The following is a 22,680-nucleotide window of genomic DNA, read 5'->3' on the forward strand; positions in this document are numbered from 1 at the left end:
TGGCTTTTTGCTGTTATGTTCTCATATCGCGTGAGAGTTTATTTGCCAGGTGTCAGAAGTCTAATAATGAATAAAGTTCAGGATATGCTTAAAAACTCACCTCAGTATAGCCGTCATCAGAAGGAAGTGCGCTTCACTGACTCATCAACTTGTCTCAGGCTTTCCACAAAGTTTCACAGTTGACCTTAAAGTAAGATGCTGCAAGCTTACCTTGCAGTGTATTACTTTTTAAGGTCTAAAGACCTTAAAGTGCGCTATAGATTGAAGTGATTTGAACTGACAACAGGGCTAATTCAGCACTTCAAGTTAACATCAATAAAAGTTTTTAAATTTATTCTGATTTCCGTTTGTTTTCATTGCCTGTGCTATCTGTTATTTAGTTCAAATTGTGGGTAGATAATGCTGTGCTGTCATGTGACCTGTTCTCTCATGTGTGCCTTTCTCTTGTTTTGTATGTATTTCTCGTTTGTTATTTATTCCTATTTTATTCCTGCAATTGGTATAGAATTCATTTTTTTTAAAAATTGATCAGTGTTTTGAAATTAGATGTGATGAAGATGTGACCTTAATTTACAAAATCAACATCATGTTGGATTCAATGAGACATGAAACTAGTGCATGAAACAGGTCTCAGTAAATGTTCTCATAGACTGCAATACACTGCCCCCTGCTGGTCATTATAAAGTCTGCAGATGTCATTTGACATGAATGTCATATTTGTGAAACAAAATAAAGGACTCTGTAAAATAAATGAAAATCAAATATTTATATACAGAATATTTATGTACAAATGCTGAAAAAGACATTTGAACAAGATGCACACCCAGTAAAATTAAAAAAAAAAAGAAAAGTCAGTTTTATCATGTGACTATCATGCTGTCATTTCTGCACAATGCACTTTACACCAGATCAAAATAAAACACTGTGAGGTCGTTCTAACCGGAAGCCCAGAGAGCTTCGACAATGCAGCACAATGCCCTGAAGCATCAGCATCAAAATACTTCAAGTACCAAAAAGTACTCATTGTGCAGAATGCCCTATTTTTGAATAGCTGGACATTTAATTACTTTATCACCAGCTGTGACTACAGCTGATAATCAACCATGTTTCATAGGGATGTGACTACATTTAGAAATGTCACGCATTTTTAGGTATAAAGCAAAAGATGCAATGAAATAAATAAGCTATCACATATTAATCCAAATGAATTCACTGAAATACATCTGCACATTTCTGCAGCCTGACTTATTACACACGTGAACACAGTACACATTTGTTTACTGCAAGCTTGTTTCAGAGATGTGATGCAGTTAAATCTGTATGCGTCTGTTTCCTTGTAGTGTTAGTAGAGATGGTGAACCTGACACAATCCTGTGTTTGGTGTGAAGGAAACCAGTTAACAGCCGGTTTAGTAAAATTCTCTTGAACTCATGGAAAACTCATCGTCGTCTCGAAGTGAGCAGCTGAAGCGTCCCGTGTGATCAGAGGTCCTCGTCGTCCTCGCTCACCATGACGTCGAGCTCTTTGTCTTTCCGTACGACGCTCTCGGTGATGAACTCCTTGTGCTGCTCCTCCAGCTCACGCAGCTCCGCCTGCAGGCGCTCCAGGTGGAGCACTCGCCGGTTCCTCAGCAGCCGGCTGGGGAATGGGTTCATGTCGTTGAAGGCGATGCTGGTCAGCTTCCTGCATGGACACACGCAGGTGGAAAGGACTCGATCACCAACACAGAGGAACTGGAAACTGATCAGCTTGAGTGTTTCTGTTTTATGCTGCTTGATACTTCAGGTACTGCAGTTTGAGCAGGAAATACTGGACTGACTGGACCACATGTATCCGAGAGCTGCAGATACTTAAAAATCTTTAAATCGTTGTTACTGTGATCAGGGAAATTTAAACTTCTCACAAAATTTCAGTAAAAAGGGTTTGAAGCTCAAAGATTCAACAGCTACATCCGCTACACTTCTGAGAGTGTAACAGCTCGTAGATTAAGGCGGGTGGAGGCGAGTGCGTACCTGGCATTGGAGACGGTCTTTGTGAAGAAGCGTAGGTACTGGTAGATCTCCACGCTGTCGTGAATCTTCAGGATGTCGTCCTCTTTGTATTTGAACAGAGCCAGAGTGTATCTGAAGATCACCTGCAGCACAGACACACATTTCATAACAGGACACTCACGCCACACAATTAATTGGAAACTTTGAGGAGGTGAGTCATAAAATTACTCTTTCAGTTGTGGTGCAGTTGGGCCCTTTACTCATTACAGCTCTGATCGATTTCCAATAAGCCACTTGGTTCCTCAGTTGCCAGATAATATTAACTTACTTGGTAGTTGAGCTTTAAGTTTAAATTAAACTTTTGGGTTGGATCTACGTGGCTGAAGCTGTTGTCAGCATTTATCCCTGTGTGGTATATATTTCTGTGTCTGAACTGTGATTTTATTTCCTGAGACAAACGATGTAAAAGCTGTGCTGCATTTGTCACATTGCAGAAACAAGCCCAAAGCCATTGTCCCGCTCATCGTCTGGATTTACGCTGCTTGTGGTAGACTGTGAGGTCGTTACTAGAATGATCTGCTTTCCCACTCCTATTTCATGTCACATGACAGTTCTCCATGCTTAGTAAACAATGTCTTATTACTCCTAAAATGTAAATAAAGACATCTAAAGGTGAAAACAAAATCATTTTTGTTTCCATGGACACTACTGTGGTGCATTCAAGTGTTGTCTGCATTTCTGTCATGGTGTGTTCGGGTGTATGGTACCTTGGTACCCTCATACAGGAAGGCGTCCCACAGAGGCATCAGGATGTCGCTGGGCAGACTCTCCACAAAAACCACCAGGAACCAGTTGAAGGTGACCAGAGAGACGTCAATGTTGTGATCCTCAAAGTGAGATGCCAGGCGAGGAAGCTTCTCCGCCATGAAGTCCTTCAGCACGCGCTGGTCCGCCTGAGCACAAAGACTCACAGAGATCAGCCTCACTGATCACTAAAACAGATCACAGCAGGCAAGCAGGTGAGTGTGTCTGCTGACCTGAGAGGCCACCAGATTCTTGGTGTAGTAGTCCTGAGGCATGATGGCTTCCACCACTGCCACCAGACACCAGAAGGCGTCTTCGTCACTTTGGAGGACCAGCAGAGCGAGGGCCACTAACCTGTGGACATTGATGGAAGGTGAGGTTCTGCCTGGAAGGCGGGTCCACATAAGAACTCAGATATAAAATTTATACTTTTGTTCTGACCTGTTGAGTACCTGGCAGTAGCCAATGGCAGGGTTATGCCCGGAGAAGGCCAGAAGGATGCGGCGGAGCTGCTGGAGGGCAGGGCTGGAGGGCGGGGCTGGACGGCGAGGAGAAGTGCTGATTGGTCGTCAGGGTAAAGTGAAGGTCCAGCTGGACCTGCCTGGAGGCAGGATTAGGAGCTGTCCGACTCTTCTCACACAGCTGGAAACAGAACAGGATTACTGAGTGCTCGCCAGCATTCCCAACAGGAAGAAGGAGGAGCCACCTGTGCTCAGGTGCGGATAAAGCACTCTCTCTCTCTACAGCTGTACCTGCTGATAGCGTTGCGTGTGGCACTCTTGGCTTGTCAAAGTTCTGGCTCGGACCAAACAGCGCCACACTCTCTGCCGATACTCCCGAGGGACGCCTTCACGCACCAGAATTTTGAGCTCAGGTGAGATGATGAAGTCATCGTCGGACCTGCCTGCAAGGTACTGAGCCCAGCGGCTCAGCAGGGGGTGCTCCAGACCCTCCTACAGAGACAATGATGTATGATATAAAAAGAGGATAACCATTATCTGTTAAGCATTATGTTACAATTTAACATAATGTAAAATTGTAACATTGTAAACATAATGTTACAATTTTACATTATGTTACAGTTTAACATCATATAAAATTGTAACATTATGTTTACAATGTTACAATTTACAAATTGTAACATTGTAAACATAATGTTACAATTTTACATTATGTAACAATTTAACATAATGTAAAATTGTAACATTGTAAACCTAATGTTACAATTTTACATTATGTTACAGTTTAACATCATATAAAATTGTAACATTATGTTTACAATGTTACAATTTACAAATTGTAACATTGTAAACATGATGTTACAATTTTACATGATGTTAAATTGTAGCTGTTAAGGGTGGTGAGTTAGCGAACCTAGACGCGGACCTCTCGTTTAAGTTGAACAGTGTCTTTATTTACAGTGAAGCCAAAATCAATCCACAGTTATCCACAGTGCAAGTCCCTTCAGTGCTCCTCTCCCCGTCTCCCCTCGTGTGTCCACAAAACTCCCTAGAATCAGTGAAGTGTCCCCTTCCGTCTCTCCGTCTCGATCGCGTCCAGGCTTATTAGGCAGCTCAGAGTGGCAGCACTTACGGGTCGGAGGTAACAATCGCAGCGGAGAAAAAGCGGAGCGAGAGAGGAGAACAAAAAAACACACACACACAGGTCGACCGGTCGGGGCACCGTCCGACTCTGACAGTAACATAATGTAAAATTGTATTATGTTTACAATGTTACAATCCCTACCCTCACCTATGGCCACGAGCTGTGGGTAGTGACCGAAAGAACGAGATCGCGTATACAAGCGGCAGAAATGAGCTTCCTCCGAAGGGTGGCTGGCCTCTCCCTTAGAGATAGGGTGAGAAGTTCGGCCGTCCGGGAGGGGCTCAGAGTAGAGCAGCTGCTGCTCCACATCGAAAGGAGCCAGCTGAGGTGGTTCGGGCATCTGACAAGGATGCCCCCTGGGCGCCTCCTGGGTGAGGTGTTCCAGGCATGTCCCACCGGGAGCAGGCCCCGGGGCAGACCCAGGACACGCTGGAGAGATTATATCTCTCGGCTGGCCTGGGAACGCCTTGGGACGCTTGAGCGGTCAGCAAAAGTCGACTTCCCCCATCACCCACTCATTCACAAAATTTCCCTCGGGCCGTGAACAGGTGATATAGCAATCACTATTACTGACACCACGTGACCCAAAGCTACGCCTATCCACAACATTCCGGCCCCTAATTATTACATTTTTACAGTAATAATTACACATCCAACACCATAACTCACAACACACACTTCATCATATCACAGACACCCAGTGAGACAACATAACATACTCAAAAGTCCACCAAAGTTATTTTCTCATGTCTTCTCTTCTTTTCTTCTGTCTGCACATGGTCAGTCAGTCATAGGCCAGAGGTTACCAGCACTTAGCCTAAATATAGTCAGTCTGATGTACATCTCATAACATTAAAGTCAATTCAAAGTTAGTTATGTCACACTGTGTCAAAAATGTCATAGTCATGGGTCAGAGGCCTCCTGAAGAAGGCATATCTTTGTGATGGGTCTGCACACATGGCTGGTTGGGGTCTTAATCCAGACCTGACGCACAAGCCCCCTTTCATCTGGTGCAGCTCCGGTGACTCTCCCAATGAGCCAAGAACCACGAGGTGCAGAATCATCCACTATAAGGACCACATCTCCAGGAACAAAGTTACGTTTAATCCTTCCCCATTTCTGGCGCTCTAATTCTGTGACTGGGACTCTCTTTGCATATCCTCTAGATATAAGATCTGTCATGAAGGCAGTGTAGTCTTTATGAAAGTCTTTATCTCTGATGAACCTTTTCTTCAAACCTAAGGCTCGTTGCTCAATTGCACAGTTGTCAGGCATTCTTATGTCTCGGTCTTTTAGTGGCAGGGCAATGCTGTAGTGCCAATCCCCCAAAGTCACCATCTTGCTGGCCAATTCCAGGAACTTCAAGTCTTCCTTTGACAGCCCCATCTGTTCATCATTGCTGCTCTCAGGAAAATCCATCTTGAACTGCTGTTTCCATAGCTTGTCCAGTGTGACAGCAGAAACTCTGTTGGCGGTAACTGTTGCCAAACATCCTGGCCTTCCACAGCATTCTCGATTAAGTGGCCCATTCACAGTCCAGCCGAGCACAGTCCTAATGGCAAAGGGTCCATCACCTACACTCCGGATGACCTCCAAAGGTTCTAGAGCTCTGGGCATATTCATGCCAATCAAAAGCTCAACATTGGCCTTAATTTCTGGCAAATGAACATGCTTCAAATGTGGCCAGTCAACCAGGTCCTGTTGATTTGGGATGTTACCAATATCTACAGGCATTTTATGCTGAGTGAAGAGGTTAGGCATATCACAGTACATGTCACTGTCCAATCCAGCAACTTCAAGTTCAGGTACAATGAAACTGTCCACCACTTTCTCCTGTCCCATGGTGCGCAGGAGAATCTTTGTCCTCCTCCCAGCAATATTCAGCTTGTCCATAAGACCCGCTGTACAAAAGGATGCTGAACTCCCTTGGTCCAGAAAGGCATACGTTTCCACTATTCTTTGACCTCTCTTTGATTTTACTTTAACTGGCACAATGGCAAGCTTACAGTCCTGTTCACCGGCCCCAGTAAGACCACTAGTCTGGATCGTAACAGGAATGTTATCTGCCTCATTATTAGGTTTGATTTCATGTACAGTGTAGTGTAAGCATTAAAAGATCATAAAAGGAAACACTAACATTTATGTGAAACTAATTGTAATAAAAAAAATGAACAGGTGCTTTATAGATTTAAAAGAAAGAATCTGAAAACAACACTTTTTTGGTCTGAGTGATCAAAGTAGAAAACAGAACTGATGTTCAAGAACAAACCATAGCTGCACTAATATTACACATCTCCATTGTTGTGGTGAACAGACATGTTGCTTTTAAAACCACATGCAGTGTGTGACCGTGACTGTTCACTGAGACCATGAACGCCACTTCGCTGAAGCCTTCGCCTTCTTCTTCTTCTTCTAAATTGGAAGCAGAAGGAGCACGAGCTGCTTTGATCTACTGAAAGGAAAAAGCAGAATATCTGAGTTGAAACCAGTCAGCTGAAACCAGTAAGACAGGAACAAATTCAATGCAGTGTCTCAGGTGGCTTAGCCTGTTACAACTGTTGATACAAGCTAAATACAGTTAACACACAGTGTCAGGGAGCTCCAGTGTGGGAACTAGTGGCTTTAGGTTTGTAGTCATTTAACTTTCATCCCTTCATTCATTTAATTCAGGAGGAAGAAATGTCAGGTGGGTGCAGGCTGGTTACATGCATTTGGTCCCATGCTGTCTTTAACTTGGTTCACTTTATGGCTGGGCTGTATGTGGGCTTATATCATGTTACTTGGGCAGGAGTTCCTGTCCCCTGTTAGACTTAGAAAGTTTCTCCATAAGTAGAGCTTCTAACTCTTCTAGCACATCTGTGGCTGACAGTTTTTTGGTGGCTCTTTTTACCCCACACTGGTTGTGAGTGTGTAAATAGCCCCACTAGTTATTTTGGGTTGCAGTTAACTTGGGAGGAAGAGGTAGGTCTGCCATGACTAGATGAATAACAATTATCTGGGATACATAAATTTCATAATGCATGCATGTATCTCTATAAACCTGCCTGAGGGCTGCCATTTTTTACATTCAGTTATTTCTTTGTTGAATCTAAATAATGAATGTGTTACAGTTAAACTGACACTGATCAGTGTAAATGGCTCATTGGGACACAGAAACCTTTAAATTAAACCCTATCACCTGATATCGAGTGTCAAACAATATCAAAGCTGTAAAAGCTGTTTACAGTCAGAATTTATAAAACTATGATTGTAAATAAATTCAAACAAGTGAGCTTTTCTCTTTGTGCTGAATATCAACACTGTGATTTCTTAGACTGTAAGCTTTACTTTAGCACAACCAGTTGTAGAAGCTGCCACTCCAAATGTCTTTTGATAACAAGAAAAAAATACCTTTTCAGTCCACGGCCTGAAGTTCTTCTCTGACATCTTCTGCCATCGGCTTTGTCTGCTGGTTTGAAGACAATAAACCACAAAAAGATGATTTAGTCACTTTGTCTGCGTCATGCAGCTCGAATGTGTCGTGTAACGATGTTGAATAGCTGTCGTTATCCCTCTGCTGTGTCAGTAGGATTGTACTGTACAGCATCTCATTGATATGTGAGGAATGCTAATGTAACACGATAACAGACTTACATCATTAAAACATAAAGGGCAGGAGATATTTAGATATTTTTATATTTATATTACATTTTATAGCTGACGGATATTACTAAATAGATAGAATTTACTAAATAGCTGGATGAACATGAAAAATATGACTATAATAACAAATGACCATGAGAGCCAGTAGAATTAATTCAACTGGACACTCAAAAGACGTCCTTAAATGCTCTTTAAGTGGCGGAACAGACGAACAAACAGTTAATCGCTTACTTGAGATGAAATCTGCTCAGCTACTTTGAAAACAGCTTCTAACTGGTTCATCCTTTAACAGGATGACTGCTCAGGGGTAAGGCCATCATGCAGTCCAGCAACCTTTATGGTTCTGCTTTGATTCACCAGGAACTATTAGGGAAACCTTCCAGCGCCTCCTGTGAAAGACACAGGCATAAACACACAAACATTTATTAACATGTTCCACAGTGTTCCAGTTTGATTTTCTCATCCTGTGGACAACAACGTACATGGATGCAGGTTTATTGTTAACTTTTGTAAGGTTTATTTAGTGAACATATCCAGCTGCAGCTCCACTGTGATCCTGAACTGGATAAGCACTTAAGAAAATGTGTCAATAAATGGACATACATCAACTTACTATATTTATCCAAACAGACGGGACCAATAATGCTTCACTGAGTTAGAGACTTTAATGTCTCTTCTATGTAAGAATGTCTCGTGCTGATATACCTGCAAACTTGACAACAAAGGTTTTTCAGACTGCATGTAGCTCTATGTCAGCTCACACATTTACATTTATGTCACACTTATTTCTGCTTTCCCATTTTATAATTATTACTTACATTTTGATTAGATACCTTGAGTTTGTAAATGATCAGATTACGTAATTGGAATAAAATGTATCCAATTCAAGGTTGCGGGAGGATGAAGCCTATCCCAGCTGATACAGGACAAAGACAGGCTGCCAGTTTATCGCAGGGCTAACACAATATGTGTAACAGAAAATCCACTTAAATGTTTGATATTTCTTATAATAATCATAATTATGACTATTATTTAAAGGTTTCTTTATAAATATGTTAAGAGAATTTTTATTTTAGTTAAATCATTAAAGTATAATCAAGTAGAAACAAGTATGCCTTATAATCAAGTGTTTATATATTTTCACACGGTAAAGCTTACTGTTGAAAAGAACACAATGTATTCCTTGCTTAAGTGTGTGAGATGTTTGACAAAGACAGGACATATACATGCATTCTTTACTTCAGTGTCTGCGATGTCAGATAAGCATGAATACTGCTGTGTCGTTGTTTTTCAGTTTGTGTGCAGAAGTTAGATAGCTAAGACAATGCCTGAGCTCTCCCCTCTTCAGTTGAAAGAGGAAGTATTATGTAACCCATTTTGCCTTATAAATAAAGCGAGTAAACGGTGCTCGGTGTGTTAGTCTGCTCAGAGACTCTCACCCGTGCGCACGTCTTTGAAACTCTGAGTCGGTCTGCCAGTGTCTCATTTCTCTCTTACTGTGTTTGAACAAATTGTCAACCCTTGACATTTAATTGGTCCTTCGAGCCGGATAACTGACTGTTATTTTAACGTCTAGTTTTCCACAGACGGTCTCCATCGGATCCTGACGTCGTGACGCCTGCGCTGGAAGAAATCTGATCAGTAAAACGAAAAACCCGGGAACGTGAATTCGATCTCCGGTCAGCGTTCGGCCTTCACGGCTCCAGGACCCGATGAGCACCGGATCTTAAAACGCAGCGCCACAGTAGAGGTGAATATGACACGCATTCCACCAAGCGCTAAAATACGTTGATATTGAGATTTTCCTTTAAGTAGTGTGTAAACCTAGGTACGCCGACAGATCTCAGTGTCCATGCGGGACTAAGAAGACGACAGGCAAGAGCGAAATTCTAGAAAAATCGCTATTAAAAGTTCCGGTCGCTCTGGGAGTGGCTGCAACGGAACAGGTTTCCGGTCACTCAAGAAGAGTGGCTGAAGGTGAAGGTGTTACACAAATAAATAGGCCTACGGAAAATCTCAATAAAAATCATAGAAACGCGCTTTGTTTGTGAGGAGTGAGTTGTTTTTACGACCCAATACGCGGTCGAACCACTTCTCAAACTGTTTTCCTGTGTACACTCACGTATTGGTAAAGGTGGAAAAAAGGGTTGTGCTTCATCACGTAAAATTGATAACCGCTCTCTCAATTAGTGGGAGAGTAGAAGGCTGTTATCGAAAACCCATTCTCACTTTTTCATGCCAAAGAAGGTGTCACAGTTCTGACGTAATTAGTTCAAAATGGGTAACTCTAAAACTAAAGTAAAATTAACAGCAGATGAAGGATGGTTGGAAAAAAAACTGTCCAAATGCAGGAAGAGTCAGTGCAAATAGGTGGAGAAATCCACATAAAATTTATTGCCCAGCCTGGCAAGGCAAATGCAATCAAGAATCAATAACTGCTTTAAAGGCTGCTTTACAAAAAGAATTATTTGAGGAAAAGAGCCAAAAGAAAAAAGCAAAACGCTTAGCAGAATGGCACCTTTTCAAGGCGTGGATGGTAGAAAACGATAAACGCATTGCTAAACGTGCCCAAAAGCAGGAAACTAAAGATAAACAGAAAACTGCAGGAGAAGAAAAACCGTACCCCCCTCCTTATGCTCTTCAGCCTGCACAGCCTGCAGCAGCTGCACCTAACCTTACGTCAGCACTTCCTGTAAGCTCTCCTCACAAACCTTTTGTTTCAAATCCCTATATGGAGGCCAGACAACAACTTGATCTTATGACTAAGCATGGTCATTCCAAAAAAACAGAAATTGTAGGTCAGTTTCCAATGGTAGCCTTATCTAACCCCAGGTACGGTCAACCCACTGGTCCCCCAGACGCCCAAGGAGTCATACCAGTAGACGGTGAGCCTTTAATTTATGCATTCCGACCCTGGTCTCATAAAGACAGAGAGAATGTACTAAAAGATGTGCCACCCCTTAAAGAAGGCTTCCGGCCGTGGCGAGATGCAGTGGAATTGATCCGTCAGGGGTGGGGTTTAAATGGTCATGAGATGCATCAAGTTTTTCAAGATTTATTAGGTTTAAGTCTTCCTAGAGCTAGAGGTCAATTTACAGGAAATGATTTAAACGGTGACGTGTTGGGGCCAGACACTCCCCAATTAATACAGGAGCTTAATAACTTGTATGGCAGAATAGAAGTTATTTTAGCCCCAAGGCCAGATTATGGAAAGATAGGAGAGTGCAAACAAAAGGAAGGAGAGACAGCATCAGACTATTTGGATCGCCTACGCCCAGTTTTCAGACAAAACTCAGGGCTAAATTATGATGCCGATCCACTGTCTGCTTTTCAACAACAATTAAAAAATGCCTTCCTAAATGGTCTACTGCCTAAGATAAAAGCACATGTAGACAAACACTGGGTCACTCAAAATACAGGAACCTTGCCTGAAGCCCTACAATATGCTGAGCATGCAGTCAAAATTCAAAAACAAAAAGAAAAAACAGAAGGAGTTTTCATGATTGATCCAGAGACAGGCTTTATAGCCTTCTCAGGACAGCAACACACGGCAGGTTTTAAGCAAAGTAGGGGAAAGCAAAAAGCAGGACAAAGAAGAGATAGAAGAGATATGAGATGTTATAACTGTGGTAAAATCGGGCACTTTGCTCGAAACTGTAGAAATGTAAGCCAAGAACAGGAAGGTGGAGATGACAGGCGCAGACGCCGTGATGAATGACTAGCACAAGAAAAGGGAAGTGAAACAAGTGAAGGGGAAGTTTACAACATTGAACAACTGCTGCTAGGCTCAGAAGCAAAGCCCACCGTTATAGTGCACGTTAACGGGGTCCCAATGAAATTCCTTTGCGACACAGGTGCTTGTAAAACTGTCCTAACAGTAGAAGTCCCAAATTTAACCTCTTCAAAAGATACCTTAATCGTGAAATCAGCCTCAGGACATGTGACAAAACAGCATCTAACCGACCCCCTTTTTATGTCACATAGAGATAGTGGCCGTGCCTGCAAAAATCAGTGCATCTATGATCCATCTTGTCCACTAAATTTGTTAGGAAGAGATGCTTTAACAAAATTAAAAATAGGAGTTTTTCCTGAAGAAAGTGGCATGAAAGCCAGACTCCTACTCTCTGAAAGTCAGAGCCAAACTGAAGATATTTTTGTTTGTGAAGGTTTAGGTGAGCCAAATTATTACTGGGCCTTAGATTTACCAAAACTTGAACCATTAGAGGCCAAAGCTAATATGTACTTACCTGAGCACTCACATAGACAGGACCCAGCAAAATATCACAACACCTTGTGGTATAAATATGTCCCAGGTCCAGACAAAATTTATGATCAACAAGTGCACAGACTAGGACCGCAAAAACTAGTCCTACAACACCTGTATGTGACACAGAGTGGTAATGCAGTATGCTCAGTGTTACAGACAGATGCAGTGCAGCGCTTAAATAAGATATGCAACCCTCATGTATCTGTTGCACGCAACGACCAAACGCCTTGGTCTGAGTTAGGCACAGTGCTGAGAAATGTAGAAATGGACAGATATGACAAAATAGAGTGTGAGGACTGGCAAAAAGGCCGTAGAACTGGGTGCATGAGGCTAACGCTGTGTTGGCCGGTGACAGCCACACCAGCCACACATTTAGCCACAACAGAGCAAGATGAATGACAAGTATTAACAATTGAAGCACATCCAGAACTAGAGAAGCTGCCACAAACATTATGGTCTCAAGGACCCACGGATGTAGGCCTAATAAAAGGAGCAGATCCAGTAGTGGTGAAAACTACAACCTCATATAGGCCTGTAAAACCACAATATCCCTTGAGTGCAGAGGCAAAAGAAGGTATCAGACCAGTCATAGCAGAGATGCAAAAAGCAGGTATTCTCGTGAAAACTAATGAAGCCACGTGTAATACACCAATTTTTCCAGTAAAAAAGGCTAATACAGGAAAATATCGCTTAGTTCATGATCTAAGAGCAATAAATGAGGTAACAGAGCAAATACCTCCAGTGGTTGCAAATCCACACACAATTCTAAATCAAGTAACACCAAAAGAACGGTGGTTCTCTGTAATAGACTTGTCCAATGCCTTCTTCTCCGTACCTCTGCACCCTGACTCACAGAAGTTATTCGGATTCACCTTTGACAATCAAAAGTATACTTATACAAGGTTGCCTCAGGGATTCCAGAATAGCCCAACTCTGTATGCAGAGGCTTTGAGAAAATCAATGTCATCTTGTACGCTCCCTGCCCCAGGGCAGTTCTTGTTGTATGTAGATGATATATTGATCACAGGCCATACAAAAGATGAGTGCAAAGAAAACACATTAACAGTTTTGCAACATCTCGCAGAGCAAGGCCATAAAGTGTCACAGCATAAACTGCAATTGTGGAGCCAGGAAGTAACATACCTTGGCCACAAATTGACAGGACAAGGCAGGCAGCTGTTAGAGAGCAGAAAGATAGCAGTCCAAAATGCCCCAAAACCAGTAACTAAACAACAAATGATGAGTTTTTTAGGACTGTGCAATTTCTGTAGATGCTGGATTCCAGAATACGCATTACTAGCTCAACCACTACAGAACCTCATTTATGGTAAAGATCTAGCATTAAAAGACAAAGTACAATGGACTCCAGAAGCAGAAAAAGCTTTCGTTGATTTGAAAATAGCACTGCAGACATGTACCGTCTTAGCATTACCAGACTATGGAAAACCTTTCGTTCTCCATGTTGATGGTGCAGGAGGGTATATGAAAGCAGTCTTAACTCAAGCTTTTGGAGAAAAACAACGTCCATTAGCTTTCTACTCATGCAAACTTGACTCTGTAGCTGCTGGATTACCTACCTGTGTTCAGGCATGCGCAGCAGCAGCAGAGGCAGTTAAAAAATGTGCAGACATTGTTCTAGGACATAAATTGATCATCAAAGTCCCACATGCAGTGACCTCTATTTTGCTCCAAGCGAACCTCTCTTTCCTCACGCATGCAAGACAACTTTCTTATGTGGGGATTCTACTTACACAATCACACATAAAAATAGAGAAGTGTGGCCAGCTAAACCCAAGTACACTTTTGCCGACTTCTCTGGACGGAGAACAACACTGTTGCATTCAAAAATTAGAGGAAGATACAAAACCTCGCACTGATATATACAGCTCCCCCCAGAGCAGTTTCAGTAATGTTTTTGTGGACGGCTCAGCGTCAAAAGACATTCACGGTAGAAATTGTGTGGGTTATGCGGTCACAACTGTTGATAAAGTGATAGAAGCAAAAGCTCTCAGCTCCTCAAACTCTGCTCAAAGCGCAGAACTAACCGCAGTCATCAGAGCATGTACTTTATATAAGGGTCAAAGTGTTAATGTTTACACAGACAGTCAATATGTCTATTCAGCAGTTCATCATTTCGCTAAAATATGGCATAACAGAGGAATGACAACTTCCTCAGGCAACACAGTTCAACATGCAAACCTTCTAAAAAAGCTATTAGAAGTAATAACGTTGCCAAAAGAATTAGCACTATGCAAATGTGCAGCTCATCAAAAGGATGACACAGAAATTACGAGAGGAAATAACTTTGCTGACAAAGCAGCAAAAGCAGCTGCAGAAAAACAAATTGATGTTTTAACAACAGAAACCATAGATCTAATACCTTTAGAAATACTAGCAGATGCACAGAAAACAGCATCGCTGAGTGAACAAAAATCTTGGGTGAAAGATGGAGCAGAATTAAAAGACAACCTTATGATGTGTAATGGCAAACCAGTGCTTCCAAAATCTTTGCATAGAACTGCCGCTTTAGTGACACATGGGAAAACTCATGTGTCATCAGGAGGGATGATTAATATTCTTAATAAACAATTCTATACAAAAAATTTTGAAAGTTCAGCACAAGAGTTTATCAGAACATGTATGATTTGCCAAAGACACAACGCACAGGGAAATCTACGTCCAAAGCGAGGGCATTTCCCTATACCACCGCATCCATTTCACACTGTCCACATGGATTTCATAGAATTAAATGAATCACAATCCTCCAAATATGCACTTGTGATAATTGATGTATTTTCCAAGTGGCCAGAAATATACCCAGTGAAAAAAGCAGATGCAATATCAGTAGCAAAATGTCTATGTAATCATTTTATTCCAACGTACGGTATTCCATCTCTGATAAGATCAGACAATGGCACACATTTTGTAAATGAAGTAATAAGTAAAGTTTCTGAAGCTTTAGGCTTCAGCATAAAACATCACTGTTCTTATCATCCACAAAGTGCAGGATTAGTCGAGAGAACTAACGGCACAATTAAACAAAGGTTGAGGAAATGTATGGAAGAGACTAAAAAACCTTGGCCTGAATGTCTAAGCTTGGTTAAATTATGGATGAGAATAACTCAAGGAACAGGTGGTCTAACGCCATTTGAAATCGTACATGGCAGACATTTTCCACTCCCCATAATGAGTGAGCCAATTAATAAATCTATTGCAGAAACAACAATGGCAGAATGGATGACAAAACTATTTGAGAATAAAGAAGTGAGATTAAGCAATCAACTGCCGAGTGACTTTTCTTCAGTTTCTTGCAGGTTGAACCCCGGTGATTGGATTCTGATTAAAGTCCTCCAGCGGAAAAACTGGAGTGCTCCAAAGTGGGAAGGTCCCTTCCAGGTGCTACTTACCACACCCACAGCGTGTAAGATAGCCGAACGAGTTTCGTGGATTCATCAATCCCACGTGAAGAAAGTGTTTGCACCACAATAAGACGCCGGTTCCCCTGACTCTTACGTGAACCCCTGCTGGAGGACAGGGCTGAACGGGTTTCCCGCCCTGTGCTTCCTCGGCAGTGCTACTCACGTGGGAGCTCGGGTGTGCCTGGTCGCCCTGAAGATCAGACTGACCTATCCCACCGAAGAGCAGAACCAATAATAACACCAGGGACGCCTGAATAAAATCTCAACAAGATGACTGAGGAAAACAACCTGATAAATCCAGAAGAAGAACCAGCTTCAGAATCAATGCTAGCACCAGTTCCAGCCCCAAAGCTGTTGTGCTTGGGCGCTTGTGACATCAAACGAAAACTACTCATGTGCTACATATTCTGTCTAATGGCTATCCTCCTGATGACGACACTCTTTTGGTTGATGCCCAGTGGAACCCACAAGACAGTACCAATTATTCTCCGACCTAAGAGGTGGACCCACGACAACTCGCACCTGAAGGAGATAGACAAAGAACACAACCACCCGTGGCTGAACAATGCATGGTACCGGTATGTCCATGACAGAGTGCACAGAGAAGACAATGCCGCAAACTGCTATGTCTGCTCACATATGCCCACGACAGCACTCCATGCCACAGTGTATGGAAAACCCCCAACCAAGGCTGAAGCACTCTGCATATATGACAAAGCCATTACCGGGACCTGCTCAACACCAGGAAAACCTGTGATGGTGATAGGTGGATCCATAAAGGACCAAAACAGCAACACATGCCACAACACTACACAATATATAGTCCCACAGAGTGTAAAGTCTTTAATCTACAACATAACAAACTGCACCCACCAGTACCCAAATATAAACTACACCTGCAATGAAGCCTACTGGGTGCATATAAACGTCAGCCATAGAAAACTGAAATCATTCTCAGTTGTTTTGCCACCTGACATACAACACCCAGTGTGCTTTAACTTCACAGGAGCAACCGGACAAACAGGTACGCCCCAGGGTCTGAAGAAATTAGGACAAAACCGAAACTGCTCCATGATCCTGGCGGCACCAGATTGGGATGGCATCGGCTCATCGACAGGTACATACTGGGTACAGGGCGCAGCTTGGGCGTGTGGCCTGAAAGTCTATTTCATGCTGCCACCAAACAGCACCGGACTCTGTGCCCCTGTTCTGGTATCTGACCACACCTTTAAGATGTCAGTGAACAGCAACACCAGAGCTAAACGTAGCACAGGCCTCAAGCCCCATGATCCATATCTTGGTTCTGATGTACCAGATGACTTCAAACTCTGGACCAAGAGCCAGAAGGTAATACACGCTTTGTTTCCATGGATAGGAGTAGGGAAACACGCACTACGGATAGAAACCCTGGACTATCGTTTTGGATTATTTTTAAATGCTTCAACCCGCATTAATCAAGGACAGAATGAAGAAATTGATGCAATTCGCATCACTGTCATGCAGCACCGAGTGGCTTTAGACATCATTCTCGCAGAGAAAGGTGGTCTCTGCGTATTGTTTAACACTACATGTTGTACCTACATACCTGATAACATCCATTCATTAAACATGACAAATGCTTTGAATGTTTTGAAACAACTGAGAGACGCTCAGCAGCAGGACTACGTTACCGATACTCAAGGTTGGTGGGACTGGCTGCTGAGCGGCTCTTGGAAATCTCTACTGATTAAAGGCCTGTTGGCCCTTTTCAGTGTGATGTTACTATTTTGCCTTTTCATTGCTTGTATTATCCCATGTCTGAGAAGCATAATGACAAACATGTTCAAGCGTATGTTAGGAAACCATGTCTTGGCTCAGTCAGTTATGGAGGATCCCTATCGTCAGTATGGTATGCTGAGTGTGGGAGAGAGAGAAGAAAATCTCTATGACAATCTTGACAAGCTTGTTGTTTAATTATTTCACTGAATGACGTGCAAGTTGAAAATGTGACTAACAAGTGACTATGCATCGAGTAAAACATGTGAAATATATTAACATCAGGAGGGAATGTTAAGAGAATTTTTATTTTAGTTAAATCATTAAAGTATAATCAAGTAGAAACAAGTATGCCTTATAATCAAGTGTTTATATATTTTCACACGGTAAAGCTTACTGTTGAAAAGAACACAATGTATTCCTTGCTTAAGTGTGTGAGATGTTTGACAAAGACAGGACATATACATGCATTCTTTACTTCAGTGTCTGCGATGTCAGATAAGCATGAATACTGCTGTGTCGTTGTTTTTCAGTTTGTGTGCAGAAGTTAGATAGCTAAGACAATGCCTGAGCTCTCCCCTCTTCAGTTGAAAGAGGAAGTATTATGTAACCCATTTTGCCTTATAAATAAAGCGAGTAAACGGTGCTCGGTGTGTTAGTCTGCTCAGAGACTCTCACCCGTGCGCACGTCTTTGAAACTCTGAGTCGGTCTGCCAGTGTCTCATTTCTCTCTTACTGTGTTTGAACAAATTGTCAACCCTTGACAAAATACATTTTGATTTTTTATAACCTCTAAAATATAAACCTGAGCTGTTTCAGATTCTGACCTCTGACCTCACTGCAGCTCCCTCTTGGAAGTATGTCTGCTTCTTGTCCCCAGTGTTGACCACCTGCCCTTGATATCACGTACTGTACCTGAGGAACAAAAAAGGACAAACACTTGCCTTCATTTAAGAAGTACATTCATACAGAGGTAATCTATGGAAACACACTAGTTCAACCTTTGGGAGAAATCAGTTCCTGTGAAACATTTCTGTAAATTAACATCATATGGAGAATGAATGAAATGAGTTCTTCCGGTGACTCAGCAGTCAAACACTGACAAATGAAATCTAGTTAAACTATTAAGCATATTTGCTCTTCTGAAATCTGTGTTAAACAACAACAAACATAAATTAGTAACAAAAATACAGCTGAGTAGATATTACAAACCACCAGCAGCCATAATGCTAAATTTTAATCTTCAAATGTTTCTGAGCCGTCTTCAACCTGCTTTTAACACATTAAAGTCCCACAGTCAATGCAGCCTGACTCAATCCTAGATGTTCAGCACACAGAGGTACCGTTTGAAGTTTAGTGTCAACCTGAGTCACTGATCATTTGCAGTATTACAGAGTCTGGCAGTCTTTGCATGATGTCCACGTCACTATAAGTTTCTAGCTGACTCTCAGGTGTGCCAGCAGGAAAGAGTAATAATAATCTGCATCCTGAGGTTTGTCATGCAGGATTAAATTTACAGTGGCTTTGTTCACACAGCTAGGATTGTATTTTACACTGACCCTGGGTCAGTATAAGTATCATACAGTTTAAACGAAGCACTGAAACTTGCACATATTTATTACAGATGCACTGAAGCTAATCGAGATATTTGCTGTCAACCTGTGGCTGCGATTAATCACTTTACTGAAAACTTTATTAACTAGTAACTTCATCAGTCATGACAGAAGCTAATATTTCTGTGCTAACATCGTTTAACCAGTAACAGCTTTCCTCCAATATAAGCTAACGTTTACACCGTAACTTAAGCTAGCACCATAAAGACGGTAAAACACGTAATAATATCTACAAATGCATCTTAAAGCTCTTATATTAGCACTCGGTGTATTACTAACATAACCACATTAACATTACTGACACTCGCTGACTTTTAATAGTCATTCTATAAATGCTGTCCGTTTAAATGGTCCTGTACCTGTACACACTGCATATCCACCGGATTCCAGCCAGAGTGGATTCTGGAGTCTTCCACGCTCCTGTTAGTGATCCTCCATCTGGATGGATGAGAACAACCTTCTGAACAATCTAGCAGGTCTCCTTGGGGGGCACGTCTCCCCACCCCCCAAGCGAGGGCCGTGGCACTGAAACTGCCGGCTGAGAGAAGGCTTGAAAAAAAAGGACATTTATCATTTCTTCTTCGGCCACCTTTTTTTCTCATCGTTTTTCCAAAGTACACATTAAGCTTCTTCTGCAATAACACACTAATTACACATGGAAACCTACCTACTTCTTTCTTCATTACAAACAATTACACTTTCTGTAAAGTGCTTTCAATAAAACAGAAAAGAAAAGTGTGTTTTGTTTTGTTTTTTTTATTCAAGATCTGTTCACATGTACTTAGCAAAGGTGAGTACACAGCATGAGGAAAGCCAAAAGCAAAGAGAGCGTATGAAGGTAATATTGAAGTAGGCTTCGTTTTGAAGTGGTGAAAGGCAAAGGCATGAGTGTAAGGTAATAAGGGGTAATGAGAGAGATGAAGAGCGGGCGGAGGACTTGGCTCGAGCAGGAAAAAGCAAAAAGGAAATGCGAGTGCGTTTCCCCGCCCCCGCGCAGGGCCGTGGCAGTGAGTTCGTGGGGGGTTCGAACTGGCGGAGTTCTGTAGCAGAGTCCCCGCCACATGTCATAAGCCAAACGACCGGCTGAGGGAATACTTAAAAAAAAGGACATTTATCTTTTCTTCTTCGGCCACCTTTTTTTCCCATTGTTTTTGCAAACTACACATTAAGCTTCTTCTGCAATAACACACTAATTACACATGCAAACCTACCTATTTCTTTCTTCTTTACAAACAATTACACTTTCTGTAAAGTGCTTTCAATAAAACACAAAACAAAAGTAGCTTTTCTTTTCTTTTCTTTTTTTTATTCAACATCTCTTGATTGTGATTTTCGGGTAATAAAAGCTAATAAGAGAGATGTAGAGCGGGCGGAGGACTTGGCGAGAGCAGGAAAAAGCAAAAAGGAAACGCCAGTGCACGTCTCCCCGCCCACCAAGCAAGGGCCGTGGCACTGAAACGGCTGGCCAGAGAAGGCTTGAAAAAAAAGGACATTTATCATTTCTTCTTCAGCCAGCTTTTCCCCCCATCGGTTTTCCAAAGTACACATTAAGCTTCTTCTGCAGCATTATCACACACTAATTACACATGGAAACCTACCTACTTCTTTCTTCATTACAAACAATTACACTTTCTGTAAAGTGCTTTCAATAAAACAGAAAAGAAAAGTGTGTTTTGTTTTGTTTTTTTTATTCAAGATCTGTTCACATGTACTTAGCAAAGGTGAGTACACAGCATGAGGAAAGCCAAAAGCAAAGAGAGCGTATGAAGGTAATATTGAAGTAGGCTTCGTTTTGAAGTGGTGAAAGGCAAAGGCATGAGTGTAAGGTAATAAGGGGTAATGAGAGAGATGAAGAGCGGGCGGAGGACTTGGCTCGAGCAGGAAAAAGCAAAAAGGAAATGCGAGTGCGTTTCCCCGCCCCCCGCGCAGGGCCGTGGCAGTGAGTTCGTGGGGGGTTCGAACTGGCGGAGTTCTGTAGCAGAGTCCCCGCCACATGTCATAAGCCAAACGACCGGCCGAGGGAATACTTAAAAAAAAGGACATTTATCTTTTCTTCTTCGGCCACCTTTTTTTCCCATTGTTTTTGCAAACTACACATTAAGCTTCTTCTGCAATAACACACTAATTACACATGCAAACCTACCTATTTCTTTCTTCTTTACAAACAATTACACTTTCTGTAAAGTGCTTTCAATAAAACACAAAACAAAAGTAGCTTTTCTTTTCTTTTCTTTTTTTTTTATTCAACATCTCTTGATTGTGATTTTCGGGTAATAAAAGCTAATAAGAGAGATGTAGAGCGGGCGGAGGACTTGGCGAGAGCAGGAAAAAGCAAAAAGGAAACGCCAGTGCACGTCTCCCCGCCCACCAAGCAAGGGCCGTGGCACTGAAACGGCTGGCCAGAGAAGGCTTGAAAAAAAAGGACATTTATCATTTCTTCTTCAGCCAGCTTTTTCCCCCATTGTTTTTCCAAAGTACACATTAAGCTTCTTCTGCAGCATTATCACACACTAATTACACATGGAAACCTACCTACTTCTTTCTTCATTACAAACAATTACACTTTCTGTAAAGTGCTTTCAATAAAACAGAAAAGAAAAGTGTGTTTTGTTTTGTTTTTTTTATTCAAGATCTGTTCACATGTACTTAGCAAAGGTGAGTACACAGCATGAGGAAAGCCAAAAGCAAAGAGAGCGTATGAAGGTAATATTGAAGTAGGCTTCGTTTTGAAGTGGTGAAAGGCAAAGGCATGAGTGTAAGGTAATAAGGGGTAATGAGAGAGATGAAGAGCGGGCGGAGGACTTGGCTCGAGCAGGAAAAAGCAAAAAGGAAATGCGAGTGCGTTTCCCCGCCCCCCGCGCAGGGCCGTGGCAGTGAGTTCGTGGGGGGTTCGAACTGGCGGAGTTCTGTAGCAGAGTCCCCGCCACATGTCATAAGCCAAACGACCGGCCGAGGGAATACTTAAAAAAAAGGACATTTATCTTTTCTTCTTCAACCATCTTTTTTTCCCATTGTTTTTGCAAACTACACATTAAGCTTCTTCTGCAATAACACACTAATTACACATGCAAACCTACCTACTTCTTTCTTCATTACAAACAATTACACTTTCTGTAAAGTGCTTTTAATAAAACAGAAAAGAAAAGTGTGTTTTGTTTTGTTTTTTTTATTCAAGATCTCACATGTACTTAGCAAAGGTGAGTACACAGCGTGTTGGGTCTGGGCCTCTTTGCTTAGGCTGCTGCCCCCGCGACCCGGCCTCGGATAAAGCGGATGAAGATGCATGGATAGATGGACTGATGTTCCAATTGTAACATTATGTTTACAATGTTACAATTTCACATTATGTTAAATTGCAACATAATGTAAAATTGTAACGTTAAGTTTACAATGTTACGATTTTACATCATGTTACAATTTAATATAATGTAAAATCATAACATTAAGTTTACAATGTTACAATTGTAAATATAATTTACCCAATTAATTCTGTCATAACAGAAGTATGACTTCTCTGTGTTATTAATCCGTATTAATATTGTAGGGATATTAATATCCCTACAATATTAAGCATCAGACTTTAT

General features: G+C 41.9%; 1 protein-coding gene, 1 long non-coding RNA gene and 1 pseudogene across 6 annotated transcripts; 1 reads left to right on the forward strand and 2 right to left on the reverse strand.

Moving 5' to 3' along the window:
• Positions 1 to 1,481: 1,481 nt before the first annotated feature.
• LOC308408363 (TBC1 domain family member 2A-like) lies at positions 1,482 to 5,009 on the reverse strand (annotated as a pseudogene). Its single transcript has 7 exons — positions 4,971 to 5,009; positions 3,548 to 3,748; positions 3,237 to 3,437; positions 3,029 to 3,149; positions 2,759 to 2,944; positions 2,013 to 2,134; positions 1,482 to 1,683 (listed from the first exon to the last, which is right to left on the reverse strand). The product of its transcript is annotated as a TBC1 domain family member 2A-like (transcript).
• Positions 4,149 to 19,805, reverse strand: LOC308408964 (uncharacterized protein). Of its 4 annotated transcripts, none has more exons than XM_080901449.1 (5): positions 19,456 to 19,805; positions 18,318 to 18,398; positions 8,274 to 8,431; positions 7,791 to 7,848; positions 4,149 to 6,852 (listed from the first exon to the last, which is right to left on the reverse strand). In XM_080901449.1, exon 5 carries the CDS (start codon positions 6,291 to 6,293, stop codon positions 5,304 to 5,306), a length of 990 nt encoding a protein of 329 aa, XP_080757575.1. In that variant the 5' UTR covers positions 6,294 to 6,852; positions 7,791 to 7,848; positions 8,274 to 8,431; positions 18,318 to 18,398; positions 19,456 to 19,805; the 3' UTR covers positions 4,149 to 5,303. The 4 variants fall into 4 exon arrangements, with proteins under 4 accessions (XP_080757575.1, XP_080757577.1, XP_080757574.1 ...); XM_080901451.1 differs by having other exon boundaries at positions 7,791 to 7,845; positions 18,311 to 18,398; XM_080901448.1 differs by having other exon boundaries at positions 18,311 to 18,398.
• Positions 9,520 to 18,187, forward strand: LOC308408698. The gene is made up of 2 exons (XR_013973837.1): positions 9,520 to 9,792; positions 15,614 to 18,187. It is a non-coding gene; the product is annotated as an uncharacterized lncRNA (long non-coding RNA).
• Positions 19,806 to 22,680: the final 2,875 nt, after the last annotated feature.

Source organism: Rhamphochromis sp. 'chilingali' (genome assembly GCF_963969265.1).
Source record: "Rhamphochromis sp. 'chilingali' genome assembly, chromosome: 13".
Classification (NCBI taxonomy): Eukaryota; Metazoa; Chordata; class Actinopteri; order Cichliformes; family Cichlidae; genus Rhamphochromis; species Rhamphochromis sp. 'chilingali'.